Raw genomic sequence first — 26,479 nt, 5'->3', positions numbered from 1 at the left:
ACACGTCTTTAAGTAAAGTAATTAGCTGTTTTGGATCTCATTGCAAAAAAAAAGTTATTTAAAGTATACGTTTACGTGCCCAGTCGGCACACAGATTTTAGATTACGCTGATGACAGCAAAATACATAGAATTACGCAATGAATGAGTATAGCTCCATCATGCTAAAGTTGGACTTGTGAAGCACTGCAAGAATGACACAGATGACTGTTTGCTGTCATCGTCAGTAAAATCCTCGAACTGAATATCGAACCAGCCCAATCTGAGGTTCTATAGATTGGATGCAAGAAATTATACATTTTATTTTTAATATGAACCAGTCGACATATTCGTTCGACAATGGGTGTCACATGTCATACCCGATGAATAATTGCCTACACGTATCAGAACCGAAATTGAAAATGCTTTTGAAACACCGCACGTCTGCTAGAAAGGCCACTTATTATATTACTGTTAACGTTGAAACACTAAACACGTCACGATTTTGAATTTATTTATTACGCTATACGCTTGGGGACCGGCTTCCTATCATCAAGCGCCTACAAATATAGATATAAGAATCTGCTGTAGACCATCATATTAGGTCTTCTGCGCAGTTTCCTGGTGACTGTTTTTGTAACACGTAGAAAAAATGTTGTGTAGTCAGCTCAGCTGTGTTGTCAGTGTACAGTGTGAGTATTCTTTGGTATTTAACAGCCTGTGATCCTCATAGAAATGTGATTTATTTTATTTATTGATTGATTTGCTTATGCTGACAAGTTTAGAGCCATGTCATTTAATACGTAAATTCCCCGTTCTTTATTTGGTACAAATTTATTGTGACATACGTTATGACCTGACATCTAGTATCGAATCAGAGACTTAAAAATCGTTATGACATAATGAACAAGCCGTAGCTTCAGTAGAGACAAAACCACACTTTATAAATTTTCGATGAAGAACACTCGCATCTCCAACCGGGCAGCAATGTGGAGATAACGCGACATTTCGACGAGTCTCATACCATTACTGTTGATTCAACTTCAAAACATTTCCACCCAAAATGGACGTATATATCTACTTCTGTCAATAGGCGAAGCAAATGCTCACTTCATCTTTCAGTTATACTTCTTTCTATTTTCGTTCTTCAATGAGACACTCAACTTTTTCTCGTCTAGTCATTACTTGTCATTGTAGTGATAAATTTTTCGAAGTTTCTAAGCTCTTTGGTCTCCATCTGGGCGGCAGCATGAAGATACGGTCATGTTCTGACTAGTGTCATTGTACTGTGAGACGCGAGAGCTTTCCATCAGTATTAAACACTGGTAGAGTCTGCATTCGCGTACACTGTAAATTTGTTTGTGTAAAGTATAGTAATAAAGATAAATAGCAGACAGAAAATTTAAACTGAAGACTATGACAGCAACGGATATCATACAAAACAGAAAGAGAAACGTTTTTGAACAGAAGTAATGAGGTGTAGAGGAAAATAAATGACTTGGCTGACTGAAAAGTGAAAAGATAAAGAAGTGTAACTGGAGGATTTGCTTCACTTTCTGATAGCAAAGGTTATGTTTGCAGGGAAATGCTATGAAGTTGACAAAATAAGGTACTTCGATACTAAACAGTGCCTAGTGCAGATTTGCCTGTACCAGGGACAGAAGCACCGATGAAGCAGGAGTTTCAAATTGTTTCTCATTCATTGATGGGCGCAGCTACGTTTCTAGACAAATGAGACCTTGTGTCCCGACAATCTCGTAACATGTCTCGCCGTAATCATCCTCAATGAGCGTATGAATACTCTCCGAAGTTTCTGGGACTGACTGAGGTGTTGCAGTCATGCTGCTGCTGTGGTCTTCAGTCCAGAGACTGGTTTAATGCAGCTCTCCATACTACTCTATCCTGTGCAAGCTGCTTCATCTCCGAGTACCTACTCCAACCTACATCCTTCTGAATCTGTTTCGTGTATTCATCTCTTGGTCTCCCTCTACGATTGTTACTCTCCACACTGCCCTCCAGTGCTAAATTGGTGATCCCTTGATGTCTCAGAACATGTCCTACCAACCGATCCCTTCTTCTAGTCAAGTCGTGCCACAAACTCCTCCCCATTTCTCTTCAGTACCTCCTCATTAGTTATGTGATCTACCAATCTAATCTTCAGCATTCTTCTGTAGCACCACATTTCGAAAACTTCTATTCTCTTCTTGTCCAAACTATTTATCGTCCACGTTTCACTTCCGTATATGGCTACACTCCATACAAATACTTTCAGAGACTTCCTGACACTTAAATCTATAATCGACGTTAACAAATTTCTCTTCTTCAGAAACGCTTTCCTTGTCATTGCCAGTCTACATTTTATATCCTCTCTACTTCGACCATGATCAGTTAATTTGCTCCCCAAACAGCAAAACTCTTTTATTACTTTAAGCGTCTCATTCCCTAAAGCATCACCCAATTTAATTCGACTACATCCCATTACCTTCGTTTTGCTATTGTTGATGTTCATCTTATATCCTTCTTTCAAGTCACTGTCCATTCCGTTCAGCTGGTCTTCCGGGTCCTTTGCTGTCTCTGTCATAAGACATTGGATTCGTAATCCCCGTTGTGCCACCCGGATTAGCTTTCCTGTGATTTCCCTAAATCCCATAAGGTGAATTCCGGGATGGCTCCTTTAATAGAGCACAGCGTATGTTCCCTTCCTTATTCTCAGCCAACACAAGCTCTTGCTGCGTCTCTAAAGACGTCTTCGCCGACGGAGCGTTATACCCTAATCTTTCTTCTTTAGAAATTTCAGGAGGGCAGAGAGACAAATACCAAATCTTCCTGCGCGTGGCAACGGTATTTTCTGACCTGTTGAGGTGCTCGTACAAAGCAACAGCCGAGTTCTTTAACGTGACCTGATACGGTTTTGGAATACAAAATAATGAAAACACGATAAACATAACATGTTTCCTTGACTAATATGTTGTAAACTTTGTAGAAAATCCGTTGGCATTCGAAATAGCTTCAAGTCGACTCGGGATAGATAAGTACAGGTTCTGTAGGTCCTGTATGGTTTTCAAGGGAATCTGATACCATTCTTCCTGCAAGGCAGTGGCATGTTGAGGTAACGATGATGCAGGTGGATAGCGATCTCGCAGTCTTCTCGCCAAAAATAGACCACTGAGGCTCGATAATATTGAGATCTGGTGACTGTGGTGACCAGGAAAGATGCAACAGACCCTCCTCGTGCTCAGAAACCACTCTTGGACGATGTGAGCTGTGCGAACAGTGGCCTTGTCGTCTTGGACCACATCAGTATTGGGAAACAAACATTGTACCATGAGATGGACCACATCAACTAAAAAGGTCACATAATATTAGGCAGTAGTATGACTTTGTTGAGTAACCATGGTGCCCATGGAATATCGCGAAACGGCTGCCCAAATAATCAACAAACCTACCCATTTTTCACTCTTTGGACGTAAACTTCCTCAGAAGTTGGACTCATTCGATCAAATGACTTCCTTCCATTGCTCCGCACCCTGTTTTATGGATTCGGCACCACGTTTTCCTGTTAGGGGCATTTGCATCAGCGACGTGTGATTTTCAAATTTCAGCCTGCCCTGCAATTACCAGCGTATGAACCACCCTTCTTGTCGTTTTGGTGCTGACAGGGTTCGCGATTGCGAGATTCAGTTCTGCAGTGACTTCTGCAGCTGTCGTCCTATCTTTCGGACAGTCCACTTCAGTGACCGTCTGTCGTCAACTCTCAACACACACTTTCGTCCACGTTGTGACTTAGTGGATGTTTTTCCGCTTTCCCCGTGTGAGATACAAACCTTCGATAGAGCGCCTCTTGAAACATCAAACACTTCGGCCCGCACCATATGTGTACCTATAATACTACCACGTCTGAATTCACTTAGCCGGCCGCTGTGGCCGAGCGGGTTTAGGGGCTCCAGTCCGGAACCGCGCTGCTACTACGGTCGCAGGTTCGAATCCTGCCTCGGGTATGGATGTGTGTGATGTCCTTAGGTTCGTTAGGTTTAAGTAGTTCTCGGTCTAGGTGACTGATGACCTCAGATGTTAAGTCCCATAGTGCTTAGAGCCATTTGAACCATTTTTGAATTCACTCAGCTACTACACAATGCACTCACAATTACACAGAACACTATTCTCACCACGATTTACTATTGAGAAAAGTGAACATTTTTGTGACAAAATACAACAGCGCTATTTTTAGGCTTGGCTAGCGCTTGCATTTATGTTTGAGCATACATTTCTCACAGTGTCTGCATATTTTTGTCCAATCCCTTTACTGCGTCTACCGTGAGTTCAATACTCGCCAGCTTACCTGCTGTAAGAGACTCCAGTAGCCAGCCAATAAGGTCAATGGTTGACCCGCTTCTGGAGGCACGGTTTAGGCGACACAGCAGCCGGCAGGTGGGTGATTGGGAGGCGTCCTGGCACGTCACGACTCGCTCCAGCGAACGGTGCGTGAGAGGGGGCCCGCTCTCACACTCAGGGAAAGATGGAGACCAGAAACTGCAGGCCGCCACACGCCTGCTACCCACAAAGATAAGCGTCAACAAACAGTCCCTGCCGCACACCACTCAGGGAGAAAGCCGATGTTTTCCCGTGCCGGCCGAAACACACTCCTGTTCTAAACGAGTGAACATCGGTGCAACGTGTTGCCTTGTCTTTAAAAGAAAAAACACTAATATGTCAGGTGACGAAAAGGAGACGTTGTCAAAAGTAATCGACTTGTTATCAGTTCTCAGATTCAGAAGTACAAACAAAGTCGAGCCTAACAACTTGGAAGCTAACAGTGTTCTAGACAGTGAAACAAATGTACAAGCCACAGTCAAGCTTTTCGTGATATTTCAAGGCAAACATGCAAGCTGGGAATACTCGTCGATATAGAAAGCAAGAGTAAATGGATGTGAAAAATACCGCACTGTCAGTCTAGCAAGTATCAGAAGCAACCCAAATGCAATGTATTAAGATATTAAAAATATCTTAATAGAGGTACAGTTTAGCTGTAGGAGAAGCCAGGGCACTCACGAAGCAGTTTTATCACTGCAGTTAACAACATAATGGAGAGTTAGGGAAAAAAGGAAATATACATTGTATTTATAGATATGGAGAGAGCATCAGATGATGAGTAATGGAGTCAAATCATTTCCACTCTTGGGCAACTTGGTATCAATTACAGGGATTGAAGGGTAAACCAATCACTTTGTGCAAAGCAGGCTGTAGTAATCAGTACTGAGTTAGGAATGGTTTCGCAATTTAACGACAGATATTTAACGTGTGTATTGAAGATGTAATGAAGCAAATGTCTACCTTGATTAGGGAATTCTTTGACATAGACAACCCGTCAGGTCGATAAGGTTCACTGATGACTGAGCAGTAGTGAACGAACGTGAACAGGGATTGAGTCGGATACCTAATGAAATGGAACCTGCGGTCCTACATGATTGCGGGATGCACATAAACAAAAAAAATTAAGGCAAAGTAGTGTGTTGCTGCACAGCAACTGCATATGTTGGATGGCTCAGTGTTAAACTTGAAGAAATGGACGAATTTTGCTTACTCGGAAGTACGTGAGATAAAGACAGACACGAGAAAAGGGAGGAAGGTTAGGGTTTAACGCCCCGTCGACAGTGAAATCGTGAGAGATACGGTACAGAAGCTCGTATTATGAAAGGACGGTGAAGGACATCGAGCGTGCCCTTTTCAAAGGAGCCAACCTAGCATTTGCCTGGAGCTATTTAGAGAAATCACGGAAAACCTAAATCTGGATGGCCGGACGCGGATTTGAATCGTTGCCCACTGAATACGAGTCCAGTGCGCTCGACAAGGTCGACACAGGAAAGGTATAGAAGCAAAGAGTGAGCAAAGTACGTGGGCTTTCCATAAAAAGAACCAGCTGCTAATATAAAAAAATATAAACCTTAAGACCAGCCAAAGACTCATAAAAGGCTATGTTTTCATCACTGTGCTCTGAGGGTGCGAAACATGGACAATGTGGAAGACGGAAATAAAACTATTCGGGTTTTATTATACCAGCAGTTATAATCCGTAGACATTCACGGGTTAGATGGTGCGTCTACACAGTAGAGGTAAACCCCTTACCAGTAGCACTCTTAGCTTCTGTATTTTCTAAACAGCACATGTCAAGGTAACTGCAAGGGAAGATTTACCTACGACTGCCTACCACAGAAATTTTCCGATGGATATGGAGAAGTCTGTGATACATAAAGTGTTTTGGAAAGTATTTACGTGTGGCACAATTACTTTACAATTTCACAACTTTTCATCAGTTTGGACCAATCATTCGCTACACTTGGAGCCTAGTACACAAAATTGACACACTACTTACCTTACTTGCACTTTGTCATCCATTTTTTTAAACATAACGATTGTCTAACTTAACCTAATACGAGTATATTTTGTGGGTTTTTCTATCGAATCATTTCTATCAGTAAGAGCTGTACTGCAGATACTATCTCGTTTTAGTAGAAAAAGTTGAGCTGCTGTTGTTGCAACTTACCTTAACTCGTATTTCTCTATCAAGTACCTAGGATGACCAAGATCTCTTTTCCCTGAGCAGCCTGCGCACGGTAAGCGGAACTAGCCCTCAGTTATTCCACTCTTGGAATGCCCTCTTTGTGACGCCTTATCAGATAACTACCCTCTATTATCCTACGAAAATGCAGGAAATGTTGAGTTGGCTACCGAATCACATGACCATTGATGTTCTGAAAGAACGGTAGCAAGAAATGTACACAAGCAGTTGTTGCCCATTGATCATTCATTGTAAGCGTTGGGCATATCAGAGTCATGGAACTTCTATTAATGTAGTGATGTTAAGGAAAAATAAGAAAATGTACATTAAATTAACAAGAAGACGTCGCGAGTGTAAGGCCAGAAGACGATGGGGTCTCTTCTAGAGAGTGACCAGTGCATCTGACTTTCGTTTCAGGCTACAGGATGCTTTCGAAAAGTGAACATGCGAGCTTGCTTAATACACAAGATTCATTTCGACATGCTAAGGACCGGGATAGTAATTAATACTCACAGCATGGTAGGCGCTGAAAAGGTCACAGGCCGATTGTTTAGCTAAGTGTCTTGCGACAAGAACCCGGCAGCAGTTGCAGTAAGAAACCACTTCAAGAGAATCGTCCTATCGTGCTGGAGATTGTTTTAATTAGGGTATATGGGAGATATGTGAGAGGACAGCTTTTCACTCGGCGTGGCTGGAGAAAGGGAGGAGAGGCTCGGCTGACTCTTTCCCCTTCCAGACGAGGAGATGAAATACAGTTCAGTTTCTTCTGTTTCTGTCAGTTTATTGTTGTTATGTTTACACAATTTCTATTCCTTTTTTCTCTGTTCCTTAAGGCTCTATACATTTTTTCCTTCTTTTGTAGGTATTAAAAAAATGATTGTCCCCAAAAAGGAGCTTGTGGGGGGCGGGGGGGGGGGGGGGGGGACCCCTGTACCAATAGAACAGATTTGAGAAGCAGTGTCACGAGATACGCATTTTTCAAACATTTATTTTGCAAGGAGAGCTTCATCAAACCAGTCTCAGGACTGAAGACCACAATAACAACAACAACATTGAAACCTGCTCCCTTTTTGGCTGCAGCCTAACGTATAGAACAAGTTTCTATATTCGTAATATGAAAATTAGAGCACATTAACAATTTTTATGATATGAAGTCGCAGTACACCATTTTAATTTCCTTCTACACGGCATTATTGAATTTTCTACTCTGTGCATGACTTCCTGTGGTTTCGTGGGACTCGGCAAAAATTAATTTGCGTATTCAATATAAATAAACTTCACAAACTACATACTCTTGGAACTGCCTACAACTGCAGCAGATGAAGAAACAAACATCAAGACATGCACGTTTATGAACATCACAGTTACCTAGCAACTGAACTTATTCACGGTAACAATAAATAAAATGACAATTCCAGTTACAAAAATTGAAACAACAAATAAAAGGAAAAATGAAAGAACAGTTAGACATGCGTGCTCAAAATGTTCATGTAGGAACTGTGTTGAACATGAAGCTCCAGTATCACGAATACAGTATATACACTACCTGGGGAAAAGTATCCGGACGCATCATTGTAATGCGAATTAACAAGTAGGTCGGCTGGTCCCGGCGGAAGTTCGAGTCCTCCCTCGGGCATGGGCGTGTGTGTTCGTCCTTAGGATAATTTAGGTTAAGTAGTGTGTAAGCTTATGGACTGATGACCTTAGCAGTTAAGATCAAATGACTCTAAGCACTATGGGACTTAACATGTGTGGTCATCAGTCCCCCAGGACTTAGAACTACTTAAACCTAACTAACCTAAGGACATCACGCACATCCATGCCCGAGGCAGGATTCGAACCTGCGACCGTAGCATTCGCGCGGTTCTGGACTGAGCGCCTAGAACCACTCGGCCACCGCAGCCGGCAGCAGTTAAGTCCCATAAGATTTCACACACATTTTTTTTTAAGAAGTTGGTGCCACAATACTCGGCAGTATAGAAGGGGGCGGGGAGCACAGTGGTGTCAGTAGAAAAGCGGTAACAACAGAATGGGTCGTCAGAGATCAATGACTTCTAATGTGGACGCCACTGGATGTCACTTGGGTAACAGATCCATCAGGGACATTCTGGTGAGGCGACTTTAAAGTGGAAACGCGAAGGAACACTACAGCTATACCAAAACCAGACAGACCTCATGCATTGATGGGTGGGGACTGCCGAGTATTACGGAGCGTGGCTGTAAAAAACCGCATGGAAATCAACGGAAGGATTTACTAGTGAGTTCCAAAGTGTTACCAGCGCCACAGCAAGCACCGTAACTGTGTGTAGGGGGCTAAAAGAATGGGGTATAGTGGTCGAGCAGCTACTCATAAGCCAAGCCTCTTAAGTCAGTGCCATGTGACACGTGACGCTTGAGGTGTGTATAAACAGCAACACTACTACGCAGTGGATGACAAGAAATGAGTAATTTGGAGTGATGAATCACGCTATACCCTGTGACAATACCATGGCAGAGTTTAGGTTTGGCGAACGCCTGAAGAACTTTTCTTCTGATATAGGGGTAGTTATCGCGGGTAGCGTGTGGTCCCATTATTGTGCTTATGAAAACGTTAAACGCAGAGGGACACGAACACATTTCACAACATTGCGTACTGCGTACAGTAGAGGAACAGTTCGGAGACGATTACTGTATCAGCATGACAATGCACTCTGTCTTAATGCAGCATCTGTGAGGCAATGGTTTGTGGACAGTAGCAACCTGTAAATGGACTATTCTGGCCAAAGTCCCGACCTAACACAGTGGAACACCTTTTGGATGAGTTAGAAACTCGACTTCACTCCAGACCCAGCGTCCATCACCACTACCTTCTGTTTTGCTTTCGGCTTCTAGGAATAACGGGCTGTCATTCATCGACAGACATTCATAAAGGTGAATAAACAAACAGTGATGCTCACAGAGAGAGTTTCGCACAGTTATAGCAGGTAAGGCTCAACTTTCACGTATGTCAATTCAATACGTAAAATGGTCAAAGTGCAACCATTCTACAGGTTTTGTCACTGTATCAAAATAGGTAACACATAAAAATAAGTTAGCTATCTACTGAAGGGGAGGCGCACATTGTGTGGTCAATGCTATTTAGCCTCTTTTCAGCGATGCAAGGTGTCGAGAGCTCCCACGCTCAATGAGGTGTTTATCCACACCATATGGTGGGTGAGGTTCAGGTCGGATGTGTGACGTTTTGGAAGGTGTCTTTCGTAATATGACTTGAGCCCACATCAACCAGGCTGTTCAGTATAACATTCTCGGAGACCAAATGTTTCCGTTTCTTGTATACCACCAAGATGAGTAAGATGAGGATACTTCTGTCTTCCAACATCCATCTGATCAGTGCTGCACACACACATGTGTTCCTGGATTGATGAACACTCAGACACTCCATCGCGCCTCGACCAGCTCGCTAAATCTCCCCATCTTAATCCTACAGAAAATGTTTGGGACAGTTTGGAACAACAGGTGAAATGGAGCCATAAGCATCTTCACAGTATGGCAGTTATATGGGATCAAATCATCAACAGGTGGCTTCAGCTGGATATAGCATAATGGAGGAAATTTTTGTGCCCCCTTCCTCAAGGAACTGAGGCCATTCTCAACGGTAGAGACTGTGATAGTCTGGAAGCACAAATAAGGCTGCTAGTCTGCTGAACTCCACAGGGCCATCAGGTGCACACAGAGAATGTTGGTTAACCAGCCACATGGTGCAGCAACACCAGCACCAGCAGTGTGTTGCGCACATGCTGCCTGCTTCGTCGAACTGTTTTACAGAAAGTATTAGATAAAGAATGATCATTTCGTTACTTATAGCCTCATGTGTTATCTTTGTAATTAACTGTCTATTGGATATTGAACGGTAATAGTCATTGTGGTATTTCCTAATGAAGTAACCCAGTGCGCGTAATTCATATACTTTGCAATGAAAACAAGGATTCACTATGAGCTTACATTTGTTGTGCATTAGGTAATACTTTGCTTATGAAATATAGCTAACATATTGACTTCTTTTTTAGACTTGCGAGGGGGTTTCTGTCTATCTCTGATCTGGAGAAGAAGACAGATCCTTAAGACCTTGCTCGGAACATACGAGCGTCACTCCAAAAGAAATGCACACTATTTTTGTAAAAATACAGTTTTCATTCTGCATGTGTGAAAGTTTTACAGTGTGTAGATACAACTTTCCCACTTTTTTTCAAACTCATTTCAACAAGTTCCCGTGAGAGGCGCCGTCATAGCATGTCTTCAAGATGGCTACTACACTTGACGTTCGTCAGAAGCAACATGCTATCATAGAATTCCTGTGCTCTGAAAACGAGACAGTGGGAAACATCCACAAGAGGTTGAAAAAGGTGTATGGAGATGCTGCTGTCGATCGCAGTATAGTTAGTCGGTGGGCAAGCAGGTTACGTGATGAAAGCGGGCACGGCAATACTGAGGATTATCTTCGCAGCAGCAGGCCTCGTAATGCACACACTCCAGACAATGTGCAGAGAGTTAACGAATTAGTGACTGCTGACAGACGCATCACAGTGAACGAATTGTCACGCTACGTTGGGATAGGGGAAGGAAGTGTTTGCAGAATACTGAAAGTGTTGGCGTTAAAAAAGGTTTGTGCCACATGGGTTCCCAGGATGTTGACAGTGGCTCACAAAGAAACAAGAAAAACGGTATGCAGCCAACTTTTGGAACAGTACGAGAATAGTGGAGATGAATTTCTTGGAAGAATTGTGACAGGTGATGAAACATGGCTCCATCATTTTTCACCATAAGTTCTGATGCATATGTGACGACACAAGAAACTTCAATCTCGAGTGAGTCGTGTTCGACCACATCGGCAAAAGTAGGATGTTTTGCTGTTGCACGACAATGCACGGCCACATGTCAGTCAAAAAACCATAGAAGCGATCACAAAACTCGGATTGACAACACTGAAACACCCACCTTACAATCCTGACCTGGCTCCATGTAACTATCATCTCTTTGGGAAACTGAAAGACTCTCTTCGTGGAACAAGGTATGAAGATGTTGACTCCCTTGTGTACGCTGCCAAACAGTGGCCCCAACAGGTTGGTCCAGAATTTTACCGTGTGGGTATACAAGCGCTGGTTCCAAGATGACGTAAGGCAGTTGAGAGGGATGGAAATTATATGGAGAAATGAAAATAGTGTTCCTAAAGGACGTATCTACACACTGTAAAACTTTCAAACATGTAGAATAAAAGATGGATTTTAAGGGGGGTAGGACGTCAAACGGGCCGACTTGGAGCAGGAGAGGCATCACAGGACATTTTAATTTCCAGTGTCTATACTTTTACAAATAAATTCATAAAACTTTGTCAGCACCACCAGGTAGGATTGAGGATTCACACTCATTGCAGTGTAAGTTCGAAAACATAACAATTTTTTTTTTTTTTTTTACGTGCGAAATTTCATCAGTTTTTTCGCTTACTAATGGCTGCATTTGTTGCTATAGATACACTTTTCTTCATAAGTTAGAGAGATTCTTCGATGAATTTTGCACAGCATACATACCATACTTACAGGTGTATGAAACTGTAGAATTTATTCAATTGATGAAAAAACGAATGATCTGTAGTATTTTAAACTTTATGTTTAGAAAAAAAAATTGTAGTTAATTACCTCAACTTTTACCACAGTTTTCAATACATTTGGAAAATTCTAGAGTTTCATACACCTTTAAGTATGGTTTGTATGCTGTGCAAAATTCATCAAAGGATCTCTCTTACTTATTGTGGTGTGCGTACTGTAAGACCTTCGGTACACACACCATCAGATTATTTGACTTGTCGCCCTAACGAGGTAGGCGAGTGTCAGCAATATGTCTCGTGGTCTTATCACGGCGTGTTTATCTTCTGCCGTTAGGTCAGACGATAGAAATGCCACTTGCAGGCTTAGAGTAGCAGATTGACGGTGACCAGCTTTAAACAGAACTTGATTAATTTTCAGACACATTTATTAAAATAATAACAAGCATAAAAATAACTTAACTTGGTTCTGGATGCTATTTACAATTGACAATCTGAAGTTCCTTTGGTCTTGGTACGTTAATCTTATTCTCGCATATCTCTGATACTTGACAAGGTGTCTACACATTTCTCTTCGTGGCTATGTACAGGAATATGATAATCTTATTAGGCGCAGACTGAAACTTGACTACAGACTAATGCAGACTGGTACAGATAAATGCAGACTAATGCAGACTGACTAATCGGAGGTCTGTACACTCGTTATAATACCTCGCGCGTTCATGTATGACTGTGCGAGTGTGATCCGTGAGCAGAAAAGGTTCTACGTTAGCAGCAATCTCATTGGCTGCGTTACATATTAATACCCGGATCGGCGGAAGGAGAATTTGGTCCGTCTCTATGGCAGCACCATCTCGTAGTGCGGAGACGGACGAGCGCTGCGACTGCGCTGTTGTGCTTAGCGGGGCGCGCTCTAGTGGGAAAGTGCTGACTACGCGGAACTACGTACACAACACTTATGAAGAAAAGTGTACCTATAGCAACAAATGCTGCCATTAATAAGTGAAAAAAGATGATGAAATTTCGCATGTAAAAAAAAATTATTTCGTTATTATTTTCGAAGTTCCACTGCTAAGAGTGTGAATACTGAATCCTTCCTGGTCATGCTGACAAAGTTTTATGAATTTATTTGTAAAAGTATAGTCAGTGGAAATTAAAATGTCCTGTGGTGCCTCTCCTGCTGCAGGTCAGCCCGTTTGACGTCCTACCCCCCTTAAAAAATCGTGTGCATTTCTTTTGAAGAGGCCCTCTTATTTGTCTTTGGCAGCGACTCTAGTTGAGTGCCCAAAATGCTCCAGTAGGCGTACGGATCCACCCGTCTGCGCCGCGTTTGCACTGTACAGTGTTTGTGTGCTGTTTTAAGAAGCAGTAGTGCGGAGTGGAGTGACGCGACTGAGTAGAGCGGTGTGCGTGCCGGCAGCTGCTGACGCGCGCCTGCGAGCCGCCGGGTTGTGGCCACGCGGCCGTGTCCGAGGCGCTGTCGACGCTGCGGCTGCGGCTGGCGGAGCCGGTGCGCTTCCGCCTGCTGGCGGGGATGCTGGGCAGCGCCGGCGGCTGCCCCGACCTGCCCGCCGCCGGCCTGCGCTTCCTCAACACCCTGCTGGAGACGGCGCCCGGCGAGCAGGCGCGCCTCTACCTGCTCGCGGAGCTCCGCCAGGCCGGCTTCCAGCCACACGCGCTCGCCCAGGTACGTCTCTAACTACCGTTACTGTTTCTAACACCGACCACAGGTACTCCGCGTAGATATCCGCAGTAATAATTACCTTCTGATAAATGCCACGACAAGCGGATGCCCGCAACTATACAGGGCGATTCAACGGCCCCTACCGCTGTGTTTTATTCCACCCGCGAAGCCTTCACAAACCACGCACGATATTTTCACACTCTCTCGCTTGCTATGTGAACATTGTTAGTCCAGTGGTTCCCAACATGGAGATACACAACTGGCCATTAAAATTGCTACACCAAATGGCTATGAGGGACTCGGCGATGGATATAGTGAAAACTCAAAGTCTGGAAACAATTCATATAGGTACAAAACGAAGGTTGACTTGCCTTCAGCTACCTAGTTTCAACTACTTTTCAAGGTCATTCAACTACCCACTTCTTTGCAAAAACGACTTCCCACGCCAAATATCCATTAATAGTCTTCTGTTTATCCATTAATAGTCTTCTGTTACCTCTTTTGCATGGTTATAGTGCAGTACAGTGGTTAGCTTGATGACCTTGAAAAGTATTTGAAACTAGGTAGTTGAAGGCAGCGCAACCCTCTTTTCGTACCTATATGAATCTAAATCATTACCTTTAAAGCTACACACAAAACCCATGCGGTTAACGGTCATCTAACCTGACACAAGGTGTGGTGGCATGACTCACGAAGATCTCTCTCGGTCTAAGCACATCAACTTACTTGTGATGGCATTACAAGTCGGAGTGATATGTAGGTGCTGGGACGGAGTAAAAATAAGTAGCAATACAATCCCTATAACTCAAGACAAAACCGCTCCATTACTGCTCTGTAAAAAGCCACAGGCCTCATGAGGATACAAGTTCCTTATACCAAAACACTCTTATAGGTACGAAGCGAGGGTTGCCTTGCCTTCAACTACCTAGTTCTAACTATTTTTCAAGGTCATCCAACTGCCCACATCCGAAATACATGCACACAGACCATCTTAAATTCTCTGGATTTTTATTTGGTTAGGGAATAAGACAAGCAAATATTCTCGAAAAAAAACGTTATTAATCTCTACATACACATTTACACACAGAAAGCAACTCTTGCTTAGTTTTCGGTTGGTTTGTTTCTAATAACATCTACCTTAATTTTTATCTTATAATTTAACTATACATTGCACTCTTCTAATTCTTTCTCCGACCAGTAATTTGACAAGTACAAAGAAGGTATGTTCTCGAATTCCAAAACATATCTAATTTTTTTTCCTGTAAAATGTCATTTATGGCTTTAACAATTTGCTCTGTTCCTTACAGCAGTTGTTCTAAACTAGAGCACTGGATGATTTTAATCTTGCCTCTTGTTTCTTGCATAGTAATGTTGTTATAACACTCCATATCTTCCTGGATGTACGCTACCAGCTCTTCTGCTCACATTCTTGTGGAATTTCTGTATAGAATGTTACGTTTACAACTTTTGCAAACGAGTGGTCATTAAATGTTGTTATGCAGTTGGTTTTAAATTCTGCAAACTGTTGTTCTGTTGATTTGCGCATAACATACAGTCGACCACGCTTGGATACCATGTAACCATCCTTTTTAAGCAGGTCCAGTTGGGAATGGAGCTTTATAAACAGGTTTGTCGTGTGTATTTTAACGCAGTAAATGTGCTCCAATCCATCCTTTCCAGCCAGCCAGAACTCGTTGGCCACTTACCACTGCTATTAACAGTAAAGGTAGATACTTTATATTCTCCAGTGATAGCCAGATTTGGACACACACTGTGTTTAAAGCAATATGTAAGCCTTGTCTGCACATATGCAATAGTCTCTTCTTTTTCCAACAGCAGTTTATATTCTTTCTTTACGCGCTACTCCGCTTTTCGTTTTTTGGCTTTGATCTCTTCCATTTCCAGTTTTCTTTTTCGTACACACAACACATTAACTGCACTTAAGGGCGCAATTTCGTTATTCGGGAATGGCTTAAGTGTGTGACTTTCATGCTCTTTCGTAGGATTTGGGGAATAAGACCGTTTGTTGGTACCGGTCCTAATTCGGCGATATCTGTATGTGACAGCATTGTAGAGAACAATGTCCTGGATTGAGAGAAATATGTTTCTCCTGCTTTAATATAGCACTTCTGTGCAATACTTATATTGTCTTTTTTGGAGTCAGTGTTAAGAATCTCCACGTAGTTTACAGGTAGATAATTAAAACTATATGCAGACAGTGCATAACTTATAAGCTCTGGCAGACTTACCTGCAAACGAGTCAATTTTCGGGAATTCTTATTGTCCCTGTAGACAAACTACAGAAGGCTGTTAAACACCACACAGCTCCTGTTCTGTAAGTTATTAGTTAGCTGACACCACATGGATGTGACTGACACAGCATACAGTGGATCACATTGTAAATACTGTTTGTTAAAGTCAAATACACTTGAACAGTCTTGTACAGAGTCGAACTCACGATTTGTTCTGTAGTTGTATATTGCAGCCTACAGCCTGGTAATATCATACTGTTTTGCCAAGGAGGACATAAAAGGAAACTTTTATGTCATCCTCTAATATCTGGACACTTTTTAAGATCTATAAGGTGGTTAGCGACAAATTTGTTCATATAGGTACGAAATGAGAGTTGTCTTGCCTTTAACTACCAAGTTGCAGCTACTTTTCAAGGTCAACCATCAACCCACCGCTTTTCACTATAATGATGCGAAAGACATATACGAATTGTCACAAATAGAAGACTATTAATGGATTTTTGGCAGGGGAAAGTGTTCTTGCTTAGCAGTAGGTAGTTGGACGACCTTGAAAAATAGTTGAAACTGTTCAGTCAAAGGCAAGGCAACCTTCATTTCATACCTATATGACACTGATTTGAGTTTAGTGTAGTGAAATCCTTTCTCTCCAGTAAAACTTAGTCTTTTTCTCCACCATTTCCAGATGGAAGAGGGGAGGGGGGAATGGTGGAGGGCTGGGGGATTTCCCATAGGGGATATGGTAATTAATTGAACAATTTAATTAATTAGTCAATTAATTTGATATCAAAAGTGTGCTCATATCACTGAGGGGGAGGGGGTGTTCCTCATCTTCCAGAATGATGGGGAAGGGGGATGGGGGTTTCTCAGAAAGACAGATTATCCCCAGGGGATCATAAATCAACCCCCAGGAGTCATAAATCAATTAGCAACATAACAATAGGTTAAGGGATTCTGTATAATTTTTCCATAAGTATATACCTGCCCTGAATGTGTGCAACCCACACAAACAAAATGGCTCAGGATTTGCTTTACCCCAATACTGACAGTTTGTTCCTCAGGTAAAAATTCATGATTCATTAAACACTTGCCGTCGAAAAAGGCGATCAGCATCGTTTTAATCTTGGATTTCGTCGGCCGACTTCTTTTGGAAGCCAGGAAAGTGTATGAAAACCGTGCCATTGTCTGTGGCGTCGTCTCCGGATCGTACTGGTAGCGTCAGGTCTCATCTCTTGCAATGATGGTTTCCAAAAACTGCTATTCCGACCACGAATGTTGATGAAATCTCCAGAAATTTCCATCCGAGTCTGCTTCTGATGTTCTGTCAGCATGTGCGGTACAAACCGAACACAAACCTTCCGCCTTTGAAAACGCTCGTGAGCAATAACGCTTACACTGTCTTCACTTGTCTTCAACTCTTATGCTATCATTCTCAAAGACAGTCGCCGATCATCCGCCAGCACCCGTCGCAGTCTGTCGATGTTGTATGGGATTATGCATGTTGACAGTCAACTGGACCATGGCTCATCCTCGCCATCTTCCTTTCTGTCTCTAAAGCATTTAAACCACTCACACACACTCTTTACTCGCTGCTGCAACACCGCAAATTTGCACTGACGTTCCGTAAGTCTCTGTCGCCATTTTCCGTCATTTGAAGCAGGAGTTGATGTTAACACGTTGTTCCACTTTGCCGTCCATTTTGCAATGATACGAGTTCCATCGCTGACTCCGTTTGTATGGTCGCAGTGTGCACCACAGCTTCAAAAATGGCTCCGAGCACTATGGGACTTAACATCTTAGGTCATCAGTCCCCTAGAACTTAGAACTACTTAAACCTAACTAACCTAAGGACATCACACACATCCATGCCCGAGGCAGGATTCGAACCTGCGACCGTAGCGGTCGCGCGGTTCCAGACTGTAGCGCCTTGAACCACACCTTCACTTCGGTGATTTGCACCATAGGGGGCGCTTGTTGCCATACGTCTCAATGCGTATGTGCAGGCGCCTCATCCCAACCAGTGCGATTTTTAAGATATGGGACCATTCACCGAACTTTTCAGACACACCTTGCATTTACGTACGATGGACAGCAATATACGGCTGCTCACGGTAATATAAAGTAATAAAATTTTCTCAGGCTTCCGGTTGTGTCAGGTAGTTAAATATCACAACGAGCTTTCGGGCAAGAGCGTCTTGGCCACTGTCAAGTTGTTAATCATCATTTTAAAACGGCTACGTAGAATTCATCCGAAAGCTCGTGAGTATTTAATAATTTGATGCGGAGGGAAGTCCGAAATACGTATCATTAGAACGATAGTAATTGTAGTTATTGTTACTATTATCACCCATTCAGGTGGAAGTGCCACTTTGTTAGCTGGAATGTACTGTGTCCTGAAGAAGGAAGATGTATTGTTGCCATCTGTAAGGGATAAAGATGGCGACGTACACTTTTTGTGCTTTTTTCTATACAATCACATGTAAATCATAAATATGTCATAGATTCATCGGACTGCGATGATCCTCTATCGTCACAGGTCAAATTATTTGTCATTTTGTGTAACATTAGATCGTAACTTTATCGATCTGCTTGATCGCAGCGAGTATATTGAAGCCACCTCTGGTTTTGTCTAGGTAGAAATCCAAAGTAATCGCTGCCTGCTGACAATGGCTTGAATAATGTTTGACAGGTGGTGCTGGGCGACAGCGCTTTGTTTTGCAGTTGAGCAGAGAGAGTAGACAGTAGAGTCCGAAATGCACAGCCGAGTCGAGCGTAGAGACGGGAAAAACCGACCGGTTAAAACCTATACTGGTATTCTCGTTCTGAGTAACCGGTGTTCTTGGATATTTGTTTGGTCTCGGTTGCAACAGGTGCTTTTTTATTTTTTACTAATAACAGGGTAAAAAGAAAACGAAATATCAATTAGCCATAGCAGCAGCGCTAAAATGTTCCATTTTTAGATAAAAATTTATTAGAAAAGAAGTAATTTTTATACGTAAAATTTGCGTTATTTTGAAATATTGTGTTGTTACAGAAAACGAGGAAGGCGATCAGTGCTGTTCTAATAACAGTGCCGACAGAAATGAGCAACAGATACATGGCATAAGAATTGGTACAGCTGAGACAATAATGTCCTATTGTGTATGTCGTAGTTTAAGGTACGTGTACGTGCAGTCTGCAAGACTTGTCCCGACCTGGTCTGTACGGTAGTTTCTCGCTGTCGTTGCCAGGATGGCACCAACTCTAGTCTAAAAATATTTTTACGTAGTGACATAACAATTAAGTACAATGCTTTATTTGCTTTGAAAGATTAATGATTTGTCTGCCATCTCTACGAATTAATAAAATATGATTGGGATTATGGTGAGAGAAACAAATTAAAAACTTAAAAATTTAATTACTAGTCATTCATAATGCACAATAAAAATAGAAAGTAGCTGATTTGCTGTCGGTGTCTACATAATATGCCTCTGTCTGCTTGTAGCCCTTGAAAAGGGACAAATTAGCTTGAAGGGAAAAAAAAGAGAAAAAGAAAAACAGACTTATTCAACCTCAGCTATTCGTAATGCCCAAATACTGGTATGATCCCGGATTACAACATGATTTTTCAGCAGAGTTTCAAAAACGTAGAATCAGTACCAGACTATTGGTAATCTTTTCTAGCATTCATCCACTGAAGACTTTTTGAGAATAGCAGCGAAAGGTGGAAGGACGAAGTTTTGCTTTATTTGCCTATTTATTTTAATATTTTGTTTCTATGTATCTTGAAACTGAGAGAATCAAAATTTTTCAACTTCTTTCGACTTCTACGTTTATTATAGGATATAAAAAGTACAAAAAACCGAAAACCGGTTATTTCAGAAACCAGTTATTTTCAGCGGTTTGAACAGTCAGGTTAAACTGACTTGGAAAGGAACGGATATAACCGAAACGGTTGTTTCAGCGATAACTGCCATCCGTAGTCGAGCGGAGCTCTCACGATGTGCTTGCCAGCATTGTTTGGATGAAATTGCTAGTTCACTTTTTGGATACTAACACGCGGCACGATTTTTTTCGCTTCAGAGTTTGTGTTGCTTGATCAATGTCGTGTGGTGGTGCGGGGAATATTGCTAAAATGTGCATATTTAGAACTAGTGGGAACGAGTTATGTTTTAAGTAATAAATCGTACTGTTGGTACTCTGCTAACAATAACCGTTCTGAATTGAACCTGTCATTAGGTTGGTTGGTTGGTTGTTTTGGGGAAGGAGACCAGACAGCGAGGTCATCGGTCTCATCGGATTAGGGAAGAACGGGGAAGGAAGTCGGCCGTGCCCTTTGAAAGGAACCATCCCGGCATTTGCCTGGAGCGATTTAGGGAAATCGCGGAAAACCTAAATGAGGATGGCCGGACGCGGGATTGAACCGCCGTCCTCCCGAATGCGAGTCCAGTGTCTAACCACTGCGCCACCTCGCTCGGTAACCTGTCATTAATCGCTTTCCTTAAACTACCAGTAACTTAAATAGACGCCATTAAATTCATTGAGGTAAGAGAGTTAGAATCGCCGAAATATAGTACACTGAACCGTCGTGCTATAAGCCTTGTGCCTGAATCGCCACTGTTTGGTTGGATTAATAGCCGTCACTTACGCCGTTACTGAAAACTGACATAAAATGACGTGATAGTTATTCTAGGAGGGGGTTTCCAGGTTCGTCATTTGCCTTATATCCAACGGAAACACCATGAAAACTTTATTCGAATCAGAGGATACGACCTATTTCTAATTTAAGTCTGGGACCATATTCCGTTCCAAGGAGAAAGCCTGGGGCTGCTTTAGACCCGGCCTATTATAAAGTCAAGGATGTTTTGAGCCAATACCATAATAGATGGTAGACGGACATAGGAGGTTATCAAGAGGGAATAAGTGGGAATGGCATACCAGTTTTGTAACTAAGCTTTTATATACATTTATTTAGTTTACCCTGTGAGAGAGTTCACATCATTAAAGAGTCTCGTCAAATTAAAGGAAGCAGCCTTCCTAATTTAATGCTGATTCAAAAGTTTAAGTGAACTGGTGGATTTCTTCTTAGCTGGTACATTCTATGCTTTATTTAGGCCACCTTCTTCTTTGTTGATACTGCTTTCACGTCAACCAGAGATATGAATTCGAGGTCTATTCCCACCTGACGACGTATGTAGGCGGCAAAGAATGTTGCGATCTGCGGCCACGATGTCACCGCTTCTGCGCCGATGTGTCCACTATCACAACTCTTCGATTTTAATTTATGCAAATCGCCCCTTAAAATTATTATTGTTAACAAGCTCTAATTTACCAGCAGTATCAGGAAAAGCAACAACCTACACGTGACTGTGTGCCTGTTCCCACGGAGATTTTACAATCCTAATCTTTACTGGCTAGCTTATACAATTCATCGTATAACCAGAAGATTAGGTAACAACTGCATCCCAGGGCAAATTAGAGTATTTGTACTGTACAGCTTAGGTAATAAAATTCTGGCTATATGGTAGTGTAACAGTTAACAGAAATGACCTCACCGTGACTCTGATGCAACGATAACGTCGAAACTGTCTCAGGATTTGTCTATGTGTGCCACTAACCGCTTCATCTGGTGTACCGTTGCTAATTGCTCTAAAGGTGCCTCGCTGAGCAAGTAGTGCAAATGCAAAGGAATATTCAGAGATAATGGCTTGTATAAGAGTGTGAGCAGAGACTAATAAAAGTGCAGGATCTGATAATGTAATGTTCACGTCACGTATGTGTGGCTTGAGCAGTGGAGAGCGATAACGGTAGACAGGTTCGATCGACTTCGGAGCAGGATACTGTCCAGCCAAACACGTGCAAACGAGTTGTCAGCTTTCTCAATATAGAGTGAGCAAGTTCGCACACTGTACATATTGATTATAAACGAAAGTTATTGTGGACGATTGCAGTTAATTACTTAATCAGTTTCTCGTTATCTACAATCACGCCAGCGCAGGCAATGTTGAAACGCAAATTTCATCTCGTTTATATAATAGAGACAGTATGAAAAGTTTACTTCATTCATTTATAGTTTGCATTTCCCTGTTGTTGTCGTACTGGCGCCGGCCAAGCTGCTACGGTTCAATAATTCCAGAAGAGAATTTACATTCATACATCATTATTTCTGTGATTAAATAGTGATGATGATATGGCGACTCTATATTCGATAGTAACAGTTGTGGTGAGTGCTATGGTAATCTGAAGGCTGGGGTTTGTTGGTGGCGTAATTAAAATAAATATTACGTACGCTATCCAATCAAGAGTATCAGGACACCCTTACGTAATACAGAAGTGACCACTAGGTGTCACGTGATGCGGACCCACCAGTGTAAAAAGAGTAGCGGGGAGTATTGTGTTGTCAGTAGAGAAACACTAACACCAGAATGGGTCGTCCAGGGGAGTTCAGTGACCTCGAACGTAGACTACTCATTGGATGTCATCTGAGTAACAGATCCATCAGGGAGATTTCAACACTTCTCAAGTTGCCTATGTCCACTGTCGGACATGAGGCTGTGAAGTGGAAAAGCGAAAAACAACTACAGCTAAATCAAGACCATCTATACCTGATGCAATGACGGACAGGGAACACCGAGTATTGTGGAAGGTAAAATCACAGCAGAGTGAATCACTTGTGAGTTCTAAAGTGCTACCAGCAGTCCAACTAGCATAATGGCTGTGCATGTGGAGTTAAAAAGAAAGGGGTACAACGGACGAGCAACCCCCTATAAGCCACATATTTCTGTAGTAAATGCCAATCGACTCTTTACGTGGTGTAAAGAGCGACGTTATTGGATGCTGGATGACTGTAAACTAATGATTTGTAGCGTTGAATCACGCTATACCGTGCGGCAGCCGGATGGAAGGGTTTAGATTTGGCGAATGCGTGGAGAATATTACTTGCCATCACGTATAGCCCCAACAGTAAAGTATGGGAGAGGTGATTTAGGGTAAGGGTGTGTTTTTCCAGATTAGGATGTGGTCCCCTTATTGCGCTTAAGAAAGCGTTAAAGACGGAAGGATATAAACATGTTTTACATAACTGTGTACTGCGTACAGTGGAGGAACGGGTCGAAGACTGTGATTGATCGTATCAGAATGACAATGCACCCTGTCGTAAAGTAGCATCTGTGAGGCATTGGTTTCTGGATAACGTTCCTGAAATGGACTGGTATGGCCAGAGTCCCGACCTGAACCCAATGTAACACCTGTCATGAGTTAGTACGTTGAATTCGCTCCAGACCACGGCGTCCGTCACCTTCTCTGGTTTAGGCTCTTGCAGAAGAAACTGGCGTTCCTCTATAGACGTTCAGAAGCCTCACTGACTGTGTCCCCAGCAGATATCAAGCCGTCATAAAGGCAAAGAGTGAACACATCCCAAGATAATAACCAGTAATAGGTATTCGGGTACTTTTGATCAGATAATGTATGTTATAGTTTCTGTGGATGGGTTTTTCTCTTGGTTATCTGTCGATGTCTAGCAATGACTGACGAGAATTTGTAATTCAACTATTACCGCAATCCGCGTTAGTCAACAGCAAATTCCCGATCAACACGGTTTTGACCACGGTTGAACACCCTGGCGAAAGCAGTTTTCTCCAATTCGAGGTTCCCTCGGATCACTCTTAACATGGCGGCACATAAAAAGCCCAGAGCCTGCATGACTTCGACGACACGGGCAGTCCCATAAGTTTGGTGCCCACGTTCATCCCTTGATGAAGTGATCTTATCTACATCTACATTCATACTCCGCAAGCCACCTGACGTTGTGTGGCGGAGGGTACTCTGAGTACCTCTATCGGTTCCCCGTTCTATTCCAGTCTCTTATATTACGTGCCTTGCCGATCCTGTTATAAAAAATGAAACAAGAAGCACCCAAAGAATTACAGGTGGATTAGTGTTATGGCATCTGTCAGTAGAAGTTTTAGCGCTGTACTGTAACACATGTTGGAGAACGAGATTTGGGGAAAGTTGCGAGCGGACCAGACAGGCTTTACGAATGGATGATCTTGTATGGGTCATATTTTTAGCCTTACAAAAATAAGTGACAAGGCATATTCTAAGGGTCACGGAGTATAACTAATATTTGCGGGTTTACAAAAATCGTATGATTCTGTACTCATCAATGCTTCATGGGAAGCGATGGAGTGTATAGGTGTAGAAGCATAATAAATATCTCTAATTCGGAGAACATGCCAGCAATCGTATGCAGTACTTAAAATGGGGAGCTACCTGAGTGAGTCATTCCAAACATGGAAAGGACTTAGACAGGGCTCCAGTGCGCTGCCAACCCTTTTTAAAATACGAATGAAGTATGTATTGGAGCGGTGGAATCAGTCGTGCTGAGGTATGGGAATTCCTTTCCAGTGTGGAGCTATCTACTCATTATTATTTGCCGATGATGAAGTATTAATAGCACAAAGTAGGGAGGATGTCGAGTTTGAGATAAAGAGGTTAACATAAGCATTTGAACGAGACGAGCTTGGAATAAATATCAACTGAACAGAAATCTACTGGTGGTAGGAGATGGAAGTGATATAGTACTGCTGCAAGGAACTTTTAAAACAGCGAAGCACTTTCAATAGTTGTTGTTGGCGGTGGTGATGGTGATGGTGGTGGTGGTGGTGAAGGTATTGGTAGTGGTGGTCTTCAGTCCGAAGACTGGTTTGGTGAGGCTTTCAATGCTCCTCTATCTTGTGCAAGCCGCTTCATCTTAAATAACTACTGCAACCTACATCCTTCCGAATCTGCTTACTGTATTCGTCTCTTGATTTCTCTCTACGATTTTTATCCCCCACGCTTTCCTTCAGTACTAAATTGGCGATCTCTTGATGTCTCAGAATGTGCCCTACCAACCGATCCCTTCTTTTATTCAAGCTGTGCCACAAATTTCTTGTCTCCCCAATTCTACTCAGTCCTCCTCATTAGTTACGCAATCTACCCACCTAACCTTCAGCATTATTAGAAACACTTCATTTCAAAAGGCTCTATTCTCTTCTTGTCTAAAGTGTTTGTCGTCCTCGTTTCACTTCCATTTTTCAATTCTTAGGTTCGATTATCCATAACCCGAGAAGGTATGAGGCAGATGTGGAAGGTAGGATCCATCACATGAGGAATTAAGATGCTAAATAGATATCATTGGAACGGGGAAATATCAAAAGAAACAAAGAAAAGTTAGAAGTATGCTAACATATGGTGCACAAGGGTGGAATTTGGGTGAGCAGTGGAGAAGTAGAGCACACGCAGAAGAAATGGATGGAACAAGAGGACTGCCAGGAAATCAAGAACGGAGTGGAGGAGAAAGGAAGAAATTAGGGAGACAATCGATATGGAACGACCAGTCGTGCAAAAAACTGAGAAAAGAGTATTTAAGTGGTATGGCCATGTGTAGCGAATGGAGCAACTTCAGTGGCCAAAAGCAGTGTTTATATCCTGGAATGGTTGCCGCCTGGAAGGAGCAAGCGCGGACGGCCGAGAATAACATGGAGAGTGGGAGTAATTGGAGTGATGAGGAGGACAGGTCTGAAAGAGGAAGGCTGCGATAAGCATGAATGATGGCGAATGGAAATACAGGGCAACTGGTGAATAGTGAAGAAAGCCTTAAGAAAGTAAAAGTAAGTAAGCCGATCCTGCGATCGACTGTCAAGGCGACGGCCAAAAACTAGTTCTCACGACATCCTTGCTAGGTGATACCCACTTGCATTCTCCGTGTCACATGGCAACAAGAGATCTCTCTCTCTGTCTCTCGTGTCTCTCCCTCCCCACCATCGCAGCTCTCTCTGGTTCAGTCACAGACAAGCTATAGAGCGATGTGTGGTGTGGGCTGTTTGGAAATCGTAGTGTAGGTTTTCAAGGATTTTCTAGGGTAGCATTGAGACACGCTTTGCATCCCTCAACTTCCGTTGAACGCGGCGAATTGCGGTATAAAATCTAACTATACAGTGAGGTCGTCAACACTGGGCGCCAAGGCTCTTCCTGAACGGAATCTGGTAGTGGAGTGGTCCGTTCTGGTGTACATTGCGTAGTACTTTTCAGGTCACTTGAAGCCAAAGGGTTGCAAAGCCCAGTTCCCACCTCAGCGGCCTCTAAACCTCTGTCGGGCCCCGCGTCCAGAATGAGATTCTCCATTTTGGTCGTATCGATATCCTTAGATCGAACATCTCTCCGTCTTCGTCGTTGTCGGATGATGATACCATAATAACGTCTAAATTATTGCAACTACACTGTTGTGCAAAACTTAAGTACGAAAGATAACTTGTATTATGTCAGTGCCAAGTAACACAGTTCTATGAAACTTGGACCATACACAAAAAGAACAGCTGCAGTATAGTACAGAAGATAACCGAAAAAAATACGCAATGCGACAGTGAGAAACGACATTTTTATTCAAAGACAGTAATTACAGTGAAGTCACCGC

The 26,479-nt window shown here is 42.6% G+C and overlaps 1 protein-coding gene across 1 annotated transcript in view; it reads left to right on the top strand.

The window, feature by feature from the left end:
* The window catches only part of LOC124593972, a 526,982-nt gene that overhangs the window by 428,041 nt on the left and 72,462 nt on the right, over nucleotides 1-26,479 (top strand). The window contains exon 5 of the mRNA XM_047132321.1: nucleotides 13,532-13,798. Coding sequence (XP_046988277.1) covers nucleotides 13,532-13,798 — 267 coding nt within the window. The remainder of the gene's footprint in view (nucleotides 1-13,531; nucleotides 13,799-26,479) is intronic.

This window comes from Schistocerca americana, chromosome 2, assembly GCF_021461395.2.
Source record: "Schistocerca americana isolate TAMUIC-IGC-003095 chromosome 2, iqSchAmer2.1, whole genome shotgun sequence".
Lineage (NCBI taxonomy): Eukaryota > Metazoa > Arthropoda > Insecta > Orthoptera > Acrididae > Schistocerca > Schistocerca americana.
This window is presented reverse-complemented; position numbering and strand designations above follow the sequence as displayed.